Source organism: Hydra viridissima, unplaced genomic scaffold (genome assembly GCF_058129835.1).
Source record: "Hydra viridissima isolate aposymbiotic clone 2 unplaced genomic scaffold, HvirCarnegie_v1 scaffold_8, whole genome shotgun sequence".
NCBI classification, from domain to species: Eukaryota; Metazoa; Cnidaria; class Hydrozoa; order Anthoathecata; family Hydridae; genus Hydra; species Hydra viridissima.
Window position 1 is genome coordinate 14,903,962 of NW_028324307.1, and position 21,039 is coordinate 14,925,000.

The following is a 21,039-nucleotide window of genomic DNA, read 5'->3' on the forward strand; positions in this document are numbered from 1 at the left end:
CTATAGCTCTTATCTAAACCAATGCGACAGGTATGTGTTTTGAAGTCACTCCGATATAATGATTTTACGGGTTTAAAGCACAAAATAATGTCAATCGTTGACAAACAACCAACTGCTTCTTCACCAACAATTTAGACGCAAAATTCATGCAGCGATTCTTGCAACGGCGATTCTGAAGAACAGATTAAACATATGTGTGAGACAATGTGAAACTTTACAGCTCGTCCAACAAAAAGAGATGGGAACTTATGATTTTTGTAGTCCACTGCGTTTGGAATTTGAAGTCTTCCATCTGGTAATTGGGAATTAAAAAACAATCAGTTGTGGCCATTTAGTTTTGCTATTGTGAGGTCATAGGGGGAATGGTTACAAGTTCATAAGCTCGGTATTTATGTTGTTAAATATGCTAGCATTTGTACTCTTGCAGAAGATTTACTTTTCCTCGAAAAAAAGAACCGAAAAAAAAAATTACTTTCTTTGAAGATACGAGTTTCTTTTATTCAATTGTGAAGACATTTTGGTGTTGTAGAGAAGTCAAGCATAGATGCCTGTGATTGAATCTTGATCCGATATCTGAACGATTTAAGAACATTAAGGATACAGCAAACTGGGCTTGAGAGTCTTCATAAAAGCGCATGCTCTTGTGCTCGAATTTTTACTTCTTGACTCTAAGCCCTTTCACCAAAACTTTGCGGAAATAAATTTAAGAAAGAAAAATACAAACGACTATGAAAAAGAGAAAGCTGACTATTTCTATACAAACTTCCTTTTTAAAGGGATTTCTTTGGGAAATATTCTTTTTGGTTTAATAATAAGAATTAATAACTTAAACTAGAGGAAAATTTATCCGCGTTTTTTGTAAAAAAAATACAAGATATTGAGATTGCTAGAACAGAAAATTTCTTCAACGAAATTCGTCCCACAAAAAAAACACCTATAGCAACTATAATAAATAAAATGTGGTACAAAATCCACGAAAAAAATTTTAGTTTAAAAAAATGCTCTAAGTAAAAATTCCTATAAAAATATCCCTACGTAAAAATTACGATTGGCTAAAATGTCACTAGGTTATAATCCTAACTTCTTTATATACGACCTATGGATCGTTCCAAGTTGAATGACTCATTTTCCCATAATCTACTTTGCAGGATGTTTGATTGGAAGATGATCAGAACATCGAGGCAAACTTGCTTCAAGGTTGATGGAAGTTGCGTAGCAAAAGACATCGTAAAACTTGTCTTTGGATTTTTAGTTATTAAGTGACTAAAAAAAAAATTAAAAAATTAAAAAAATAGAAAAAAAAAAAAAAAAAAAAAAAAAAAAAAAAAAAAAAAAAAGGAAAGTAAGTTTTAATAACTAACTCAAAATATTAATTCAGAAATTAGTTTTTTTATTAAAATTTCAAATCACTCCGTTTACCTAAGCGCCTCATGGAACTGTAAACTCCAATTTCAACCCTAATTTGGAGTTAGGTGAGCACATTCCACAGTAGCCGCCGCACTTACCAACAATAACTTGATTGTGCTATAAAAGTAAACACAATCTCAATCAATTGATTATTTCAATTTCTTAACCTTATTAAGTTGCATTATTTTGCATTTTACTTTTATTATGAAATCCCATAATTCTTTTTTGTTACAGAAAGAATACCTTTTGTTTTTGAATTTGTTGTGATGCATGGTAACCGTGTGTTACCCATTCAACATCGTCAGCAAGTCGAAAGCCGGTGTTCTGAAGATTTATCATAAAACTTCCTTGCGTGCAATTCGATTTGCTGTAGCAATCACCGGCAGTAGCATAGCTAGGAGGATTTTGTCCGAATTGCTCCGCAAAGGTTTTATCTTCAGCTAAAATTGAAGTGTGAAATGAAATTCATGATTTAGTTGTAGAAAAAAATTAAGTAAAAAATCATAAAATTTTAAAGCTAAAGTATTTTTATAATTTTTTTTTTTTTTTTTACTGAACGCACGAAAATACGTTAATAGCATTACGTATTATAATCATCTTTCGAATGTCAAACCGCAATTTCTTAAAGAAAGTAACACCCGACGCGTTGTAATCGATACAGTCAACGCACGAAATCTGACGTCTCCCGTTATCTGGACATAGATCCTCTTGTTGCAAACGTTTGTTATAAATTTCAGCATAATTTTCTTTTGGATCTGCCATTAGTGATATGTACTCCTTAGGGTTGTTTCTGTGCATTCCTAAAGTATTATATTTTAAAGTATTTATAAATTCAGTATTTTATGGTTTGAATGTTGTGTAAAATTTATGAATCCTATGAACTTACGAAGTCTTTAAATACCAAGCTAAAATGTGCCCGTAATTAAGAAAGTGGTCGAAGTCAAAATTTAAAAAAAAATGAATTTATTACTTATTTCACACGACATGATTTTAAATTAAATATATTCAATGTAATTTTTACGATATCGTAAAAATATTTTCATATATTCAATGTAATAAAAATATTTACATATACTCAATGTAATTTTTACGATATCGTAAAAATTACATTGAATATATTTAGTTTAAAATCATGTCGTGTGAAATAAGTGATAAATACTTTTTTTTTTTTAATTTTGACTTAGACCACTTTCATAATTATGGGCACAAATGTTAACTAGGATAAGCGAGCCTACTAAATGATAAGCGAGCCTAGTAAGTGAAGAAAAAATGAAAAAATGAAAAAATTACATAAAAATTTAACCTTCACAATATATTTGAGACGTTTTGTTTTTTATTAGTAAAGTGTGTTCACCGTCAAAATATACATTGAATTCTCTTTGAACATCTCGACACGTGCGCAAAGGACAACGTTGAATGTTACAAACTTTAAAATTAGGAGGCATCAACTCCGCTTCACAATTGTATGTTGGCTCCGTTTTATTGGCGCTGTTTACACATTCCACTTTTCGATAAGTCTCGCCCACCCCACATGATAATGAACACTAAAGTATAAGTTTAAGTTTCGTTCGCAAGACTAAGTAATAGCAAATAACATATAATAAATAATAATAAATAATGAATAAATTAGTAATAAATAATATATAGTAAATAAACAATAATAGATAGCATATAATAAATACAAATGTTCAAAAATAAAGCTTGGTTATAATTTGTTCAAAAATATGTAAATGCAACATTATGCTTGTTTTATTTTTTAAAAATGACGTTCATAGAATATGGTAGAATATAATAAAATATGATTGATTACAATTGTATTGTGATTGTAAAGTAAGTTAAACATACAGAAAAAATACTTTGTATAACAAATTTTTGTAAGCTAAACAAAAATTTATTTTCAGTATTATCCCTGTTACATTAGAACATTAACTTTGCAATCATAATATTATTTAAAACATGAAAACAACCACTGACCAATAAATACAACGACAATAGGTAGAAATACAACATATAAGCCCTTTTGGAACTTTAGAGGATAAAGAAGTCTGGTCAGTTTTGCATGTATATCAAAATGATATTTTAAATTAGGATAAAACTATAGCAAAAGATGTAGTGATGCTGGAACCCATAAATGTCTGAAATTATCTCACCTCGCTCCATGGACCAGCTAGCCACCTGAACATGTTGCCACATTTCCCAAGATTACATGCTCTCCTAACACTGATCTTCTGATCAAGCTCACATTCTGAATCTGGAAGTAAAGAACCTGCTTCTCCTTGGCAAGTGATATCTCGCAACTGAAAACCACCGCCACATGAAACAGAGCACTAGTAAAAAGTAAGATTTCAAATTAATAGAAGTTTCTATTCTACTACAAGTAATTTATATATTCCATCATTCTCAGTTTGTTTTTTATAGAATTTTAAACAAAATTATTTAGTAAATTATAAGAAATTTACAAATTATTACAAAACAATAGAGTACCTCCTGCCATGGACCAATTTGCCAAGATGGTGGACAAGGACCTTCAAAACAATACTCTAAAGATTTTGGCTTTTCATTTTGAGAGCAATACAAGTTATTGACTTTTTTAAAAGTCTTATCTATACAGCTTACATCTCTTGATCGGAATGAATAACCACAAGATTGATCACATGGGGTCCACTCTCCCACTCTCCATTTATAATCAGGTTCTTTGACACAATTCTCTGTGACACATTCCATTTCCTCATTAGGTTTCTCATCCAGGTTGCATAAACTTGCATCAACAACTTGGTCATTTTGTCTACATTCAACAACCCGTTGATGAACACATGATGTATCACACTAGATTTAAAATAAACAAATAAACTCAAACTAATATAAAGATAATAGTAGTAAAAGCATATAAACTTATAACCGATGTAAATTAAGTTAAAATACAATATGACACACATAAAACAACTATAATTTTAAAATGTTTTAAAACATTTTTTAAAAAGTCTATTTATGTAGACTTACTGCTCCCCACTCATACGAATACCATTTGGGACAAAGTGTTTGTATGCAAGGTTGTTGATCATTTGGTTTGCTACTGAACTCTAAACAATCTTTTTCGTTTAACAGATTACCTTGTAAATCCTCACATGAAACATGGCGATATTGATTCCCATCTCCACAAAGGACATTGCACTATATAGATTTTATGTATTACTATTTTATTTATTAGAAATATTACTTTTATTACAAATATAAAATCAACCAAAGTATAACAGACAAAAAAATAAGGTAATTTAAATTAGGTTTTACAGGTTTTCATAGGGGGAAAATACTTTGTTTGCTAATTTTAAGAGAGTGCTCATTGAATCTTATTAGGCGTAAATTACATATTTCTTTTTTAAACAAAAAAAGAATGGTGAAGATGAATCAGTAAAAAAAAAAATGAATTCTTACTGGCTCCCATTGTGTTGTTACCCATTTGACATCTTCTTTGCATCTCTTCATTTCACAGCTTCTGTTACTTTCAGGTTTTTGAGTTTGATCACAAGCTGTCATGTTTAAAATTACCCCATTTGCCATTTTACATTGAATTTGACGAACTTGCCATCCCAAACCACAGTTTTGAGGATAGTAGCACTAAGAAAACAAAAGTCTTTTGTAAGAATTCATAATTACAAAATAATGTTAAGAAATCATAATACAAAAATAAAATTATTAAAACCATAGAACAAATGCTATAAAAATTCTCTAAAATTTTAATCATGAAAATTCTCTGAAAATTTAACAATTTTAAAAAGTTTTAATATGAAAATATAAATTTACAGATGTCCATTCGCTGTAGTTCCATTTTGGACAGGAGCCAATATGACATGTCTTCATAACTGAAGGCATTTCAGAATTATTACAGGATGCAGAGGAACAAGTTAGATTGCGGACAGATATACCACTACCACATGAAACAGAACACTGTAGAAAAAAAGTTAAGAAAATTTGATTACTTTTCTATTTATTGATCAAAAAAAGAAAAGTATTTCTTGACAATTTTGAAAAAAAAAATATTCTAAAACTTGTTAACAGACTTTCCAATAAAATATTTACCTGACTCCATTCAGAAATAATCCATTCAGAAACAATCAAATGATCAGACAAATTAAATGTTTGGAGAGGTTGGTCACACTTTGGAATATTGCAGATCTGAGATTCCTGTTGCTTTGATTGCTGATCACAATATTCATTACTAACAATTGTTCCATTGAAACCACATAAAACTAGGCGTGTTTGGAATCCATTACCGCAGGTTTTGGAACACTATAGTATTCAATTTAAAATAGTATGCATTTAAAATCTGTAGTGTCTGAAATTCCTAGGATCCTAGAAAATCTTTCCATGTTTAAAAAAGCACTTTGTCACAATATTTTTTTTTTATTTAAATATTTTAAAAGTAATGCTCTTTTGAAGAAATGTTTAAAAAAACAATTTTTTTACATTATCTATGCATTGTGATAAACTTAATTTATGCATTGTGATAAACTTTATCTATGCATTGTGATAAACCTTATCTATGCATTGTGATACACATAAATAGGTTGGTTTAATAATTTTGTATTTGCCTAGGATATCCTCTGCCTTTTCCAAAAATCCAAATGAAGATACTTTTTAAGCTATTATATTTAGAAATGTTGTAACCATGATAGTACAAACAAGCTCATTTAGTACAACTATAATTTGTGAGATGTATGGTTAAGTGGATGTGTAAACTCTGTTCAAAAATCATTTAATGGCGAAATGAGATTCTAAGTAAACTTTAAACCTCCTACAAAATTCACTGTTCGAGAGGAGTTTTTAAGTTAATAAAAATTAGATGTAGATGTATTTGAATTACAATTTCAGGGATTTTAAAAGATATGGGATGGAAAGTGATAGGCATAATTTTTTTTGCAATATTCAAAGTAAATTTTAACTTAGTCTAATACAAAATACTTTTTTAAAAATAGCTTTGAAACTATTTAAAATCAATACAATACTATTTAAAATCTGCCTACTTTACTCCATCTGCCGATTCTCCAGAACGGACATGCCAAATTATTGCAGGTTCTTGTTTCCATTGGCTTATTTAAAAATTTGCATTCAATTTCATCTACAATCCCATTGAGTGATGAACAATAGACTGTTCGTGTTTGTATCCCTCCTCCACAACTTTGAGAACACTAAATTAGTATTTTAATTTTTTTTAAAAAAAACCAACTTACGTAAACAAACTTGACTAGATTATAATTATAATAATATTAATCTATATTTTTGAAACCAGTTTAAATCTAATTTAAAATTACTAACTTCCTTCCAAGAACTTGTAATCCACTTGACTTGATTTAATTCGTTGGTCACTCCTAATGAATTTTGAGTAATTTTAGCATTTAATTGACAGGGGTTATCAAAGCACTTTCTAATGCTTAGTGATTTTATGCTTTCTGAATATTCTAATTCACTAGCCTTTATACTATTTTCTGGACATGGCTGTACATTACATGATTGTGTAAGAGGTCCTGGCAATGTATAGTTGCATTTAACAGATGGTAAAGGAGCATTTGAAGATATATCAACACATTGGGTGGTACGCCACTGCAGACCACCATCACAAGTTGAGTTGCACTAAATATATATGTTTTCTGCTGAAACTCTTTTATGACATAACATTTTATTTCATTTTAACAATTTAAAAGATTTTTAAAAAATTGAAAGCACGCACAGTTAATAATGAATAGGGATTTAGGTAAAATGTAAATATTAAAAAAACTACTCACTTCTGACCATTGAGAGTAAATCCACCTTACATTTGTACAAAGTGTGAAACAAATTTTTTTGGCAGGTGGCATCTCACCAACTTTAGCTTTACGACAATCCTTATGGTGCACTATTTCTTTTTTTTGTTCATTTGCATGATAAACTTTCTCACAAATCACTTTTTGTTCTTGCTTACCCAGTCCACATTCTGAGAATGGAACACATTCGCTAATGACAACTGACCATCTATGATTTAAAATATTTTCATTAACATAATTTGTTTTCAATGTTGAAAAAGAATAAATTTTGTTGATTATGTTATTGTTAAATATAAAAATTATTGAGCAAACTATATTTTTTTCAATTTTAAATTGTTTTGAAAAATCAGATGGTTTGCTTCTATTTGACTAAATTGATGATGATGATTTCATCATCATCACATGAAAAAGCTATTAGAAAATAAAAATATCAAATAATCTTTTAACTATAAATGTATTTAAATAAAGAATAAAGAGCAGTTTTTGCAAACAAAGATTAGTTATGGAAGAATGAGCAAATGAACAAGTGTTGTTAGCAGTGCTACTTGGACTACCATATTTAATTCTTAGTAAAACATGTTTGAAATAAAATATTTCTTGCATTTATGATTTTAAAGACTTTTTTTTTTTTTTTATAAATAAGTGAAGCCTGTTAATTTTGACAAAATTTGAACCTTTTTAACAATTTAAATATATTGTTGAATTCATGATAAATTCAAATGCTTACTGTAAATAACAATCATCATTACAAGTGCGAATTTTTCCACGAGGTCTTGCATCTTTACAACTGCTATCTGCTACTACTTGTGAATCAATAATTCTCTGACATTCATATTCACGAGACTGGTATCCTAAAAATCATTAAAAAATGTAAACAAAATGTAAATGTATTGTGTATTTATATTTGTATTTTGTAAAATGTATTTTGTAGTTTTTTTTTTTTTGCTTTTTTTTATTTCATAATTTAACAGTGTACATTTTCTGTTAGTTATCATTTAACATGATTTTAACCAGAAGAAAATACCAAAATAACAAAAAAAAAAAAGAAATGTAAGAAGAACATAAAAGAAAAACATTAAGATTTTTAAAAATGTTTTGCTACAAAATTTGGATTAAGTTTTTTCATTCCAAAAATAATCTGTATTAAAATTTTGTTGGTTAGAATTAAAAAAGTTATATAAATATTTTTTGTGTTTAATGGCTGCAAAAAAATTAGTAAAAAAAAAACAATCCAAAACACACACAAAAGTGGATAAGCAGTACTTCAAAGAAAAACAGATCAAAATCCTTAACTGGTCACCTCAGTCACCAGATCTCCAAGCCCTGATGGATTCTATTGTGAATGTAAATTCATTTTAGAAAAGTATACAGGCTCAGAAGCAATTTCTGGTCTGTTTAAAACTTTATGGAAAGTGTGGAGGCATTTTTTTTTTAGTTAAATTAAATTGTGATTTCTTTTTTTTTTAATTTCAATTTTCAAGGTAATATCAAACCACATCTGTATACTTTGTTACACCAAAAGGTTTTTTTGTGATATTGTATCTAGTTTTTAGTCTTTTTTACTTTATCATTTGACAAAAAGATCTTTCCATCTTACCTTTGCAAATAGGAAAACAGTCTGTCCAAAAGCTTTTTAGCATCCATTTAAACTTTTGTTTTTCTTCATGAACAAGGTAGTTATAAGAATAGTAAATGTTGCAAGTGCGACTTTCCCCAGCACTTAAAACCTAAACAGTGAAAAAGAAAAAACTAGCTAAAGATTTTCCACTGAAATCTTAACTCTAAAGAGTTATAAAAAAAAAAGTCAATCATGCAAAAACTGCAACTAAAATAACAAAAAAAAAACCTAATTTAAACGAAAAGAAAAACTAACCTGAATTTCCATTTCACTCTTTAGTGTTCCATTCACTGTAATAGTTTCATTTGGTGATTCAGGCCCAGAATAGCACACTGAATTGCCTGCCACATCATGGCATCTATTTCCAAGTGGTAAAGTCCATTCCCCATTGATGATGTACTTCCTTTGTTGATTTAAAAGAACTAAAAAAAGAAAAGAAAAATCTATGTACAAAAACAGACCTGAAGGTGTAATGCATTGTACTGTAATGTAACTGTAATGCATTTTCTGGAACTTGGTATTTAAAAGCACTCCATTAAACTTCACTATCAATCTACTTTAGCAGTGCAAAAGAGTAGTTTCAAAAAACAATTAATTATAAAAACTCATCACAAACAACATTGAATAGATAACATTCATCTTAAAATCAAATTAAGTATGATCCAACTTTAAATGATATTTTGGATTTGTTAACAATTTTTAAAAAAATTTTTAAACTCAATACTTAAGGAGTCAACCTGATAAGCAATAAGTATTAGTATTAGTTTATTTAAAGTGATTGCAGTGACCATCATAGTAGAGTAATCATGGAAGAAAAAAAAGGAGATAAGTTTATACCCAGGAAATGTGTATCGAACATTCCTTCTTTATCAGAGACTTGAACTACATTTAAGTTACTTGCTCCTTGTGGGACACGAACAACAAAGTTATAACCTGGAAAAAATATATCACCAGTATGATTATTAAAAATATCCAAATTAAATTTCTGTGGAAATAAATATAAAAACATTTTTAAAATTGTTAAAACTATTACCATATGAAGAGGTATTTTTATACCCGTAAAATGTTTTGCATGAGGAATTATCTCCATTACATATACCGCAGTTATCAACTCGTGCATGTGAATTAAGAACATTATCACATCCGCTAACCTAAAAAAATTGGTAAAATTAGATCTAAATCTTCCAGGCCCTTTAAATTGTTATTGAAAAAAAATGTTAATCACTTTTTATTTAAAATAATCTGTGTACCCTGCATTTGCCATCTATACAAACACCATTTGTTTCCTTTTTGCAACTGGTCCCATCAATTACTTTAGAAGCTAGTTCATAAAAAATTCCAGAACCTTTAATTTCACAGAATAACTTGCATTCTTCTTCTGAAACATATTTTGGGATCCATTGAACTCCTTTAGGAACACCTGGATAATCTAGGTTTTTTCCGTCATATGCTGAACACTGAACTGCTCTAAATGATTTTGAATTTTTTGGACAACTTTCAGTACTACAGGATTCATACTTTTGACGAAGACCAACACAATAATAACCATTATATGCAGGTTTTGGATTATCACAATCTCTTACTGCAACTTTAATGCCACCTCCACAGGTGCGAGAACATTCACCAAAGTCACTCCATTCTCCCCATTCACCATGAACTGGCTCATATTTATACTTTGGCTTACACTTCCCACGTGAACACCACTAAAATAGAAATGCAATTTTTTCTGAAACTTTAATAGCAGTGAAGTTTTAAAATGATTTTTGTTAAAGCGCTTAAGTTTAAGAATTTAATTCATCAATACCACAAAAAAAGAAATATAAATGACAAAATCCTGTTTTGTACTTTAATTTTTTACTGCTTTTCATGGTCTACTGAAAACATACACACTAGTACATAAAAAAAAGAAAACAGAATTCAGTTCTTATCACAAAATATCATCAAAACAAAAAAAATCTTGTTAACTTATACTTACCATTTTAGCTCCACATTTTGTACCATCAGCCCATGGCATATTGTTTGTGTAACAAGGCTTGCTTAAGTTATTTGAATCAATACACCATATTCGATCACATTCTACCTACAGAAATGCATGCATTAAAAATATATATCACATGAATATTATAAATGCAGAGCAAAAAGACATTTTATTTCAGATTATTGCTGCAGAGAAAAAAATAAAATTGTATCATTACTTGAGCACGACATGCTGTAGAGTTTTCACCATAGACAAGTTTACATTGGTCAGCCATTGAATAAATTTCTCCAGGAAGCTTAACAGGTAAATTAAGTTCAAGTTTAGATGGCTTATCTGACAAACAAAAGGATTCTGATGATTCCAAATAAGATGTTATATACTTGCGACTGCATGCAGACCATGTCCAAGTCTTAGAACGTAAACTGAATGAAGGAGTCATGATGTGAACTTTCTCAAATTCTTCAGTGCATATGTTGTTTACACCATCATGTGGTGAATTCAAAAGATGACCTAATTCATGGGCTACTGTAAATGCTGCACTCAGGCCATTATCCTCAACAATTGAACAACTACGCCCTGGATCGCACATACTACCTAGCTCAGCTAGACCTAAGGTATCACATTTTGCATTTGTACAAAGATTAGTACGAGTTATAAGAATAGCTGTGTCAAAATATTCAGGATCATCATCACTCCACTTATTCAAACTTTTCTGCCATTTGCAAAATTTTCTAAGAGAGTCTCTAGCCTCAGCAGTTATATCTAATTCAGGCTAAAATGATTAAACAAATAATACAACTTATTTAAATATTCACTTAAATTATTTAAGAAATTAATTAATAAAAAAAAAAAATTATTTTAGGAAAATTTTTCAACATACAGGATTCTTCTTTATAATGAGCAAGCGCACAAGCGAAACATGAATAAAATTCCCAATTGAGCTATCTTTCATTATACTTGAAACCTACAAAAAAAATGTTCATAAATATGGAATTAATTTATCAATAAAAAAATTTAAGAACAGATCATAAAAAATACATTAAATACATATTAAATTTAGTCTTTTTAAAAAAGACATACTATGGCCATAACAGAAAGGAGGTAGTTTCGAAGTTCTATTTCATTTTGACCATAAAAGTCAAACATTGATTGATCTGCTACAATCATTGTCTCTATGAACCGCTTTTGAGAATATGCACGTCTAACTCGTTGCTTTTTTGGAACAACCAGAGCTCCTAACGTTTTGCTGGAAAAAAGCTGATAGTTATGATAAATCTTAGGACGCTGCAAACCTTCTAAAAAAATCATTAAATATCTTTCTTTAGCATGTTTAGTTCTCCTAAACTAGTTCACGTTCACAAAAACAACAAAAAAGAAAAATATTTAATATATAAAAGAGGACGTCAGAGCTACCTGAAAGTCCACATTTGAAACTGTTATTAGTGTCTTCTTGCTGATCAGCTGATCTTATAAAGTTGTTAGTGGCATATAAGATATGTTCTCCAATCCCACTATTTTTTATAGGTGAGATGAACAAGTCTACATTTGATTTTGAAATGAGTCCTTGCTAAATAAAAGAGAACAAACAGAATGATGGAGATTACTTTAATAAATAAAAGAGAACAAACAGAATGATGGAGATTATTTTAATAAATGAGACTTTAAGAAGTTATTGCTCTTCATAAACTGGAAATACTTCAAAAACATTTTGAACAAGAGTGAGATGGGCAATATGAAGATCTTTGTTTATGTGTGCATGAGTGTGGATGTGTGTTACTTATAGAAAACTTACCAATCCTCCACATATATTAAGTATAACTTTAGAGCTTTCATTCAAGACATGCCCTTCATAAATACAACTTTGATTTTCTTTATCATCTGTTCTTATTTGGTATAATCCATCATACAAATAGTCTTCCTGAAAGCTATTTGCAAAAAATGAACTACTGGCTTTTAAGGAGATGTATAAAATACCATAAGCTCTTGTTTTTATTTCATAAAACATGTATTTGTCATTTCCAAAATTTTGGAAACAATTAAGTGTGTATTTAAGTTTGTTTTCTAAAGAATTGCAGGTCAACTGATAAGGGAAAACATTTTCTTTTTCTTTTGATTGAGAAGTCTCATGGATTTGGTGTTGCAAAACTATAAAGAAAAAACTTATCAAATACCAAATTTATATGCATGTATGTAATTTATATAAAAATATATATATATATATATATATAGATATATATATATAAATATACATATACATATATATATATATATATATATATATATATATATATATATATACATATATATATATATATATATATATATATATATATATATATATATATATATATATATATATATATATATATATATATATATATAAATTGTATTACATATACATATAAAAAATTTATCATATCATAATATTACATACTATGACAAGATAAATTTCATATTAGAAATAAAACTGTTAAAGGAAAAAATAAACTGCACAGTGGTTTCTTTATAACACTTTTTTTAAACAATATAAATAACACTATAACACTTCTTTTTAACTTATTCCATCTAAATTTTTTTATATATCCTTTAACTGTTTTTACTTTGGATGATTTAAATATAATAAGTTAAAAATATTTTGTCATTGCAGCAACTTTTGTTTAAATTATTTATTATTCAAAATATAACATAACTATGTATATTATTCAAAATAAAATGAAAGTCTGCAAGTGTCGAGTAGGAGTAAGTTTGGCGCACTTACGGCAGGTTTTCGGTAACTAAACAACCTAGGTAAATTTGTGTCAGAGTTTCACACCTGGCTTTGGTAGCAGAATTGTTTTTTTTGGGGGGAAAAGCTAGTTTTTTCCAGGACATGGAAAAAAGCGGCATTTTTCAATTTATCCAGTTTTTTTTTAATAAACTCCTGATAAACTCATAACTATGGTTTTTTTATGAAGATGTTTTTAAATTTGTACGACAGATAATATATAGAAATACTTTCAGCAACTTTAAAAAACTTTTTGAGGAGTGTTGGGATTCATCAATCTTAAACAATCTAAACAAAGCTAGTGAGGCTTATTACTATGATTTGCTATAAAATACATATGTAATGTATAATAAAGAATAGACAAGTTTTATAACTGGACAATTCATCTTCCTCTAAAGGATAAAGATATAGAAAGGATAAAGAATATTTTTTATTTTTGTTCTCGTCGCTTATTATTTCTAATTAATATGGGTTTTTTAGTTTTTTGCGAAATAGATTTATTTTCCATTTTTTTCCAAAAATGAATAAACCTTTACTAATCAATTTGAAGAAAAGCTATTTGTAGTTAAGAAGTTCAAAATTCAATTTCCTCGCCCAATAATTCATATATATATATATATATATATATATATATATATATATATATATATATATATATATATATATATATATATATATATATATATATATATATATATATATATATATGTTTGTGTGTGTGTAGTGTGAATTATTGAGCGAGAAATTGCCCTATAGACAATAAATGGGTGGGGTCCTCGCCTAAATAAAGTTTTAACTATTTAATCAATTTTTTAATTAGCTAACTTTTGACTAAATATTGTGAAAGACCGTTTACTTTAGATCTAAATAATGCGGGACCCGTTAACTGACAACTCAATAGCTTTTTGCAATATAGATGTTGTTTGTTTTTTTTTGTTTGCATTTTGTAGGGAAAAAATAAAGTTTTATAATGGCGCGAAAGTTTGTACATTTGTTAAGCTTACCACAAATATGCCAATTAAGTGTCATCTTCGCGCAAACCCTTGAATAGTATTAAAATGCCTATTATTCCATAGGAGAGCGGTAAATATATTTCTATTATTTCAATTGATCAAAAATCTAAGTGAAATTTTGTTGGTTAAGCTGAAAATTATAATTATTAAATTAAAATCATAATTTCATTCTTTTCTTTTATCTTTATAAACTCTTTTTCTTCAAATTTTTGAACAATCTAAATCAGAAAAAAATATCCAATATTTAGTGATATCCCAGTGTTGTACGAAAATATTAAAGTTCTTTACGAAAAAATAAAAGTTTGATTTTTTTTTTTTTTTTTTTTTTTTTGATTTTGACTTTATAAAGAAAAACCTTCAGTTTCAGAAAAACGAAAAATATTTCTTAAATAAAGAGAAAACTAATGTTATCGGCAACAATAACTTCATCACAACTTTTGGCGCCAACAGCTTCATCACAAAATATGAGAACTCCCATCATAAAATAGACTTTTTTTTTTTTTTTTTTTTCGGAGAAAAATCAAAAAGATGGTTGCAGTTTTTTGCTTTGCAGTGTTTCTTTGCAGTGTTTCTGTAGATGCATCCCTTAATTATATAATCGATTTATATTGTTGTCAAAAGTTTAAAATCAGATTATACAAGATTAGGTTTATTCATTTAGTTCTCAGATATTTATTCTCAGGTATTTGTTTTAAAATTTAATTTTTGTTAAAGTTGCACGGATTTTTAGGAAAGTTTGAAGCGTTTTTTTTTTTTTCTTGTGGGTGTAGTTAGGGTTGTGTGGGTGTTTAGTGCTTTTATCGTTTTCTTTTTTTCTTTTTTTGTTTTGACAGTAGTACAAAATTCCGTGTGCAAAAAAAAAAAAAAATCAGTAGCTATTTTTGAGTAGCGGGTTTTTGCTTATAAACAAATTAGAGCTGGCGGGACAAATTGGAGACAACTTCATATGCATACGCGAAAGCATCTTTAAAAACGGTCGTGTTTGTTTGCTATTTTAAAAGCACAATGAATTAAGACACTTATTATAAGCAAATAAAATAAATAAACATAGAAGTGACATAGCTATTGGAATGATGAGCAAATTGTAATTGCGCCATTTTTACCTTCAAGTTTGATTATTTAGCTGTTATTATTTGCCTAGCCCACACTAAATACTTATTACTTAAGACGCACTGCTCCACTTTTCTGATCCTTAAAGTTCTAACGACCGAAAAACTAACATCTGTGTAAATAGTTTAAGCCCTTAAAAGCTTTTTTTATTGACTTTGATGGATTGCCTAAAATGCTGACCATCAATATACTAAATAGGTATAAATGTCGGTACAAGATATGCAACTAATTTTTTTTTATCTATTTATATTATTTTATTTTTTTTTTTAAACTTTAGTTATGAAATTGCCTTTAAATAATATCATAAATACTTCTAATTAAAAATCCTAGTTTTTTGCATGAAGTTTAACAACCAACCTAGAGCATGCACCTGAAACATTTGCAACGAACCCAGAGCTGAAATTTAAAAAAAATGCTTCGGGGAAGAAGAACTTACTTGTTAATACGGATTGACATGCAAAATGGAAAACCAGAATCTTGGCTGCAGCTCTTGGGATCATCTTTTGCCTCCTTTTTTTTCTTTTAACCTTTTTTTATGAGTGATGTTTAACGACCATAAAAAGAAAGTCTTTTAGCAAACGACTTGTAAATGACAAAGTAAACGTCCCAATTGCACATGTATTTCCAAATGTTTATATGATTTTTAGGGAATGAACGCTTTAAATATTTCTTTTTTGAAAAAAATGCTTGTTCAAATTCCTTTGATGCTGTCCCGAACGGCTCTGGTAAATAATACGCAACCAATTGTTTGATGTATTTGTCTTTGTAAACTCGTTTGAGTTACACGCCAAAGGGAAATCCCAGATGGTTGATCTCAGTCAAACAATTCGACGCTGTTGTAACCACTTTAAGAAAAGAAAAACACAGTACACTATTTAATTCAATATTCTTTTTCGGAAAAAATAATAACTTGATGCCGATATCTTTTTTTGTCTTATTTTTAAACTGATAAATTTTTATTTTTCTTCTTTTTTTTCTTAAACCATTAACTTGTTCTTTATTGACTCTTTTTTCACAAAAAAAATGTAAAACTATCAAATACTTGGATGTTCTTTATTGATTTATTCTTATTTTCCAAAAACAATGCTACTCCAACAAAGTAACAACTTGTCAAACAAAGTGCAAGATTAATGAGACATTTTTCTTTTTTAGTTTTTGAAAAGAGTTTAAAACTTCTCTGTTATTTTTAGAGGTCAACATTGTAGCAAATTTGTCAACTTTTCTGGTAATTTATATTCCCCAATATTGACAACAATATTGGCGTTCTATTGGTTTCTATTTTTTAACCCTTTATGAAATACTTTCAAAGGAAAATTCTCTCTTCTTCTAATGTAATAAAAGTTGCTTTCCATTGTCAGGAAATGAATTAATAACACGATTGATATCAGTGATCTAAAACATGATAGAGTTGTCAGACCGTATTGTAAAAACATGTTTAATAAATAACCGTGTAATCCTTTTTTAATATATTACTTTTGTTATGGCAATAGATTTTTTTCTACTCCAGGATTATCTGCTTGTTAGTTGATTACATTCTTGTCAAATAAAATCAAACCGAACGACAAATTAAAATAAAAACAGTTGTCAGCTTGCAGACGAGATTACTCATTTTAAACCTCAGAATTATGGAACGGACATGCTGAATGGCGCAGAATAATATATCAGTTTTCCGATCTTTTTTATTCTTTTCCGATCGTTTTTAAACATTTTTTAATAACTCTTTTCAAACCTCGTGGGTATAATTAATACAGCAATTTAATGAACAGTAGTGAAATGGATCTCGCTACATGCTGTTTTATGAAGCAATCCCTAGTTTTCGCTCCAATTATAGGTGTTAAAATTGCTAAATCGACTTATATTACATTAAGTTCCACAATCATAGTATTTTATATTAAAAATTACGATAAAACCATGCCTTATCGTTCGTGTAAACTGGGTATAAGAAAACGAAAAACTTCATAAAATGCATATAATACAAAATCGTATATGTATATATGCATATGTATATATTATATATATAATATGTACACACAATCAAAGTAGCATGCGCGTATATTTTTTAATTCATATTTTTACTTTTAATTTATACAAAATATCTACGCAATACCTAATATACCTAATAAATCTATATATTTAAATGTAACTTACCAAAATTGTAAAACTGATCTCAACAAAAAATTACAAAAAATAGTTGTACTTCAATGATAACATGTAACAAATAATAATTTCTTGTTTTTTATTACTTGAATTTCGAAGAAGAAACCAATGAAGGTTTGAACGTTTTTCCAATAAAAGCAAAGATAATTGTTGTTATTAACCTTAGCAGCAGATTACTAAATTATCCCGCTAATATTTTTCTTCGAAATATTTTCTGTAATAATATTGCTGTTGGAATCCACTGGATATTCAGCCAGACAAATTTGATAAATTTTAACCAGCAAATTGTTAAAAAAAAAACTGCCTCTCGATGATTTGTTTAAAAAAAAAATGCCTCTCGATGATTTGTTTAATCATCTTCTTGGTTTTTGTTTAAATTCTATCGCAAATAATGATTTTATTTTTTAAATGTGTAAACCTGTTAATGTGAGTTTTTTTAAATAAAAATAAATTTACAAAAGTATCAAAAAATGTAAGATAAAATAATAAACAGTACTTTAATAAAATGACTTCAAAATAAATTTCAATTCAATTCAAAGTATCAATAAATGTACCGTAGCTATCAGGATATTTTGCTGAATATTTCCACTTTTTTTCTCTGCAGAGAAGTTTGGATAAAAGACTTTTAATAATGAATCATCGCGTTATTTGGGATGCCAATTTTATTGATTAACATTCGCTTTAGATGGAAAATCTTTCATTTAAGCCGTCGACATAGTGGGACGGATTCAGAATTAAACAGTTCTATCCGTTATAAACATTTGATTTGCTTTTTCATTGCTAGGATTATTTTTGCATGGTAGGGGCTTCCGTTATAATGTTTTGAATATTCACTCAAACTTTTTGTATTCTACGCGAATAATGTTTTGAAAATTGTTTTTCTTGTTTTAGCTCTTGCTTTGATACATTTTATTCAATTACACTTTTCCCAACCCAACGGACCAATTTTTCTTATTAATTTTAGCTCAGAGGTTTATTTTTTGTCTCTCTCTTTTTTTAGTAACAATATTTTTGAGATTAAAAGTGGATATTTTTAGTTTTCTGTTTGTTTCGTCTTGTGTTTGTTTATTTTTGTCACAGGCATCTTCTGTAAATAATTTAATGCTGTAAACAACATCTACCATATGATTATATATATATATATCATATGATTATATATATAACCTTCAACTTTATGCATCACAGATAAGTGTCGAATTTCGCTATGAACAGCGTTGTATGACATGTTATTAGCTTTAGTAAAAAACTAATTAAAATGGCGCACGATTTAAATCAAGAAAGCTAATAGTTTGCAAAACCGAACTGTTTCAACGAAAATCCTTTACTTCATGGTTTTAATCTTCTTATCCGTAAAATTTAGTTTTCTTATTAGCCGTAAAATTTTGTGAAAAATAAAGCTGGTTGTGTCAAATTCTGCAAATGTATTTTATACCTAAACTTACTCGGAAAATTACTTAAGTTAAATTTTTAAAATATGAAATCGTGTTCAATTTTTCATTCTAGCATATGCTTTAAAAAAATATACAATATTCTTACCAGAAAGAAATTGCCTCGCTTATACAAGTTTGTAATGTACAAAGCCGACGTAAAAAAGTCTTTATTTTGTAAAATTACAGCAAGGTTCTTCAACTTACAATGATGAGATAAGCTTTATATACAGCATCAAATTATTACACCTATGGATAATTAATTTGTTCACTTAAATTAAATTCCTATACTTGACAAGACCACTGACACTTGCCAAAAGTAGATCATTCGATAATATAGAGAAACTGTACTGTTTTTGAAGAATCTTGTTGTCCATTGTGCCAACTTTTCACTGCTTACATAAGATTAGTTGTCAATATGTCAATCATCGTCATTGTCATCATCATTATTATTATCATCATCATGATCATCAAGATCATCATCATAATTAATTGAGACTAATAAGTTATTTCACCATAGCAAAACTATATGTTTATTGCAAAAAAAATGCAAACACACTTAAAAATAAAGTTTGAAACTTTTAAAAGCTTTTCAAAATTTTTAGAAATACAATTCATCAACCTTTTATTTCTTCTTTTATTTTTTTACTTCGTTCTGAGTAATTTTATTTATGAAATTTTTAAAGATCACAAATTAAATCTTAAAATTGAAGGTCGAAATTCATTAACTAATAACAGCATAAGTTATTCGATGTAGAAGTATTTTTCTATTTTGAAGTATTGTTACATTTCATGATGTTCGTGTTTTGTTCCAAAATGGAAAAAATGAAAGTAAAAAAAGCAGTAAGGTTGTTTTTAAACCTAGATTACATTTTGCTCTTTTTAAATTTCAAACAGTTTTTTCGTGCAAACACTTTAAAGAACATGTAAAGAGAACGAAAGATCATCTATCCTCTAATAAGAATGTAAATCAAGAAAGAAATCATTTCAAAAGTAAACATTCAAATTTCTAGTTGGTCTTAAGATTTTTTAGCGTAATAGAAATATAAGAATTTTTGCTCAAGGTTGGCTTCCCAAAGGATTTTTAAGCATCGTGCAATCTTAACTAAGCAATTTTAATTGTGCAACATCCTTTTAAAATTAGCTTTATCAATGAGTTTCTCTAACTAATTGAATTACCATACCCAAGTAAAATTATCGGCGTCAGTTGAAGATGCGATTATAAAGGGTTTTAAACTGAGATTATTTTAAAATCATTTTTTGAACTAGGGATAATAACAATTGACGTATTGATGACCTCCTACTTTTTAAACGTGCGCCAAATTTTTATACAGAAATAAAAATAATCATGTATCAACCTTGGCTAGATAGAAATACAAAAGTGTTGAAAAATTTAATCAAAAATTCCCCTCTTGCTAGTAATAGCGTGAAATCGAGTATTGGCTACTTTTACTTAATAAAAAAATACCAAAGGAATGACGTTGCATAAGCTGTATTTAGCATTGAAAAAAAAGAGACCCTGCTACAGCAACATAGACGTTCTTAATGTTCTTGCTGTTGCCAAGAATGTGGCATAGGGGCACGCCATACCGGGCAAGCAAAGATGTTTCGGGCGTTGGGGCAAGTCACTAAAATGGTTCTTTAATTGTGAAAGCAAATATTAGTTTGCTTTGCACAAATGTAGAGATACTTTTATTTGACACGTTTTAAAAGTATCTTTAATATAAAGATACTTTTAAAACGTGTTATCATATTTGTTAATAAGAA

At 28.4% G+C, this 21,039-nt stretch overlaps 1 protein-coding gene across 2 annotated transcripts; it reads right to left on the bottom strand.

Moving 5' to 3' along the window:
* Positions 1–877: 877 nt before the first annotated feature.
* Positions 878–18,599, bottom strand: LOC145197185 (A disintegrin and metalloproteinase with thrombospondin motifs 9-like). 2 transcript variants are annotated; one of them, XM_090095927.1, is made up of 28 exons: positions 18,400–18,599; positions 16,125–16,533; positions 12,594–12,946; positions 12,215–12,368; positions 11,882–12,096; positions 11,682–11,765; positions 11,019–11,573; positions 10,799–10,903; positions 10,074–10,526; positions 9,857–9,974; positions 9,661–9,756; positions 9,079–9,245; positions 8,803–8,932; positions 7,933–8,056; positions 7,188–7,413; positions 6,721–7,035; positions 6,429–6,593; positions 5,485–5,694; positions 5,209–5,352; positions 4,840–5,022; positions 4,408–4,578; positions 3,892–4,233; positions 3,558–3,734; positions 2,711–2,951; positions 1,992–2,207; positions 1,651–1,847; positions 1,420–1,524; positions 878–1,263 (listed from the first exon to the last, which is right to left on the bottom strand). In XM_090095927.1, exons 2-27 carry the CDS (start codon positions 16,186–16,188, stop codon positions 1,429–1,431), a joined length of 5,301 nt encoding a protein of 1,766 aa, XP_089952053.1. In that variant the 5' UTR covers positions 16,189–16,533; positions 18,400–18,599; the 3' UTR covers positions 878–1,263; positions 1,420–1,428. The 2 variants fall into 2 exon arrangements, with proteins under 2 accessions (XP_089952053.1, XP_089952054.1); XM_090095928.1 differs by lacking the exon at positions 18,400–18,599 and adding an exon at positions 17,837–17,987.
* Between the last annotated feature and the right edge of the window lie 2,440 nt (positions 18,600–21,039).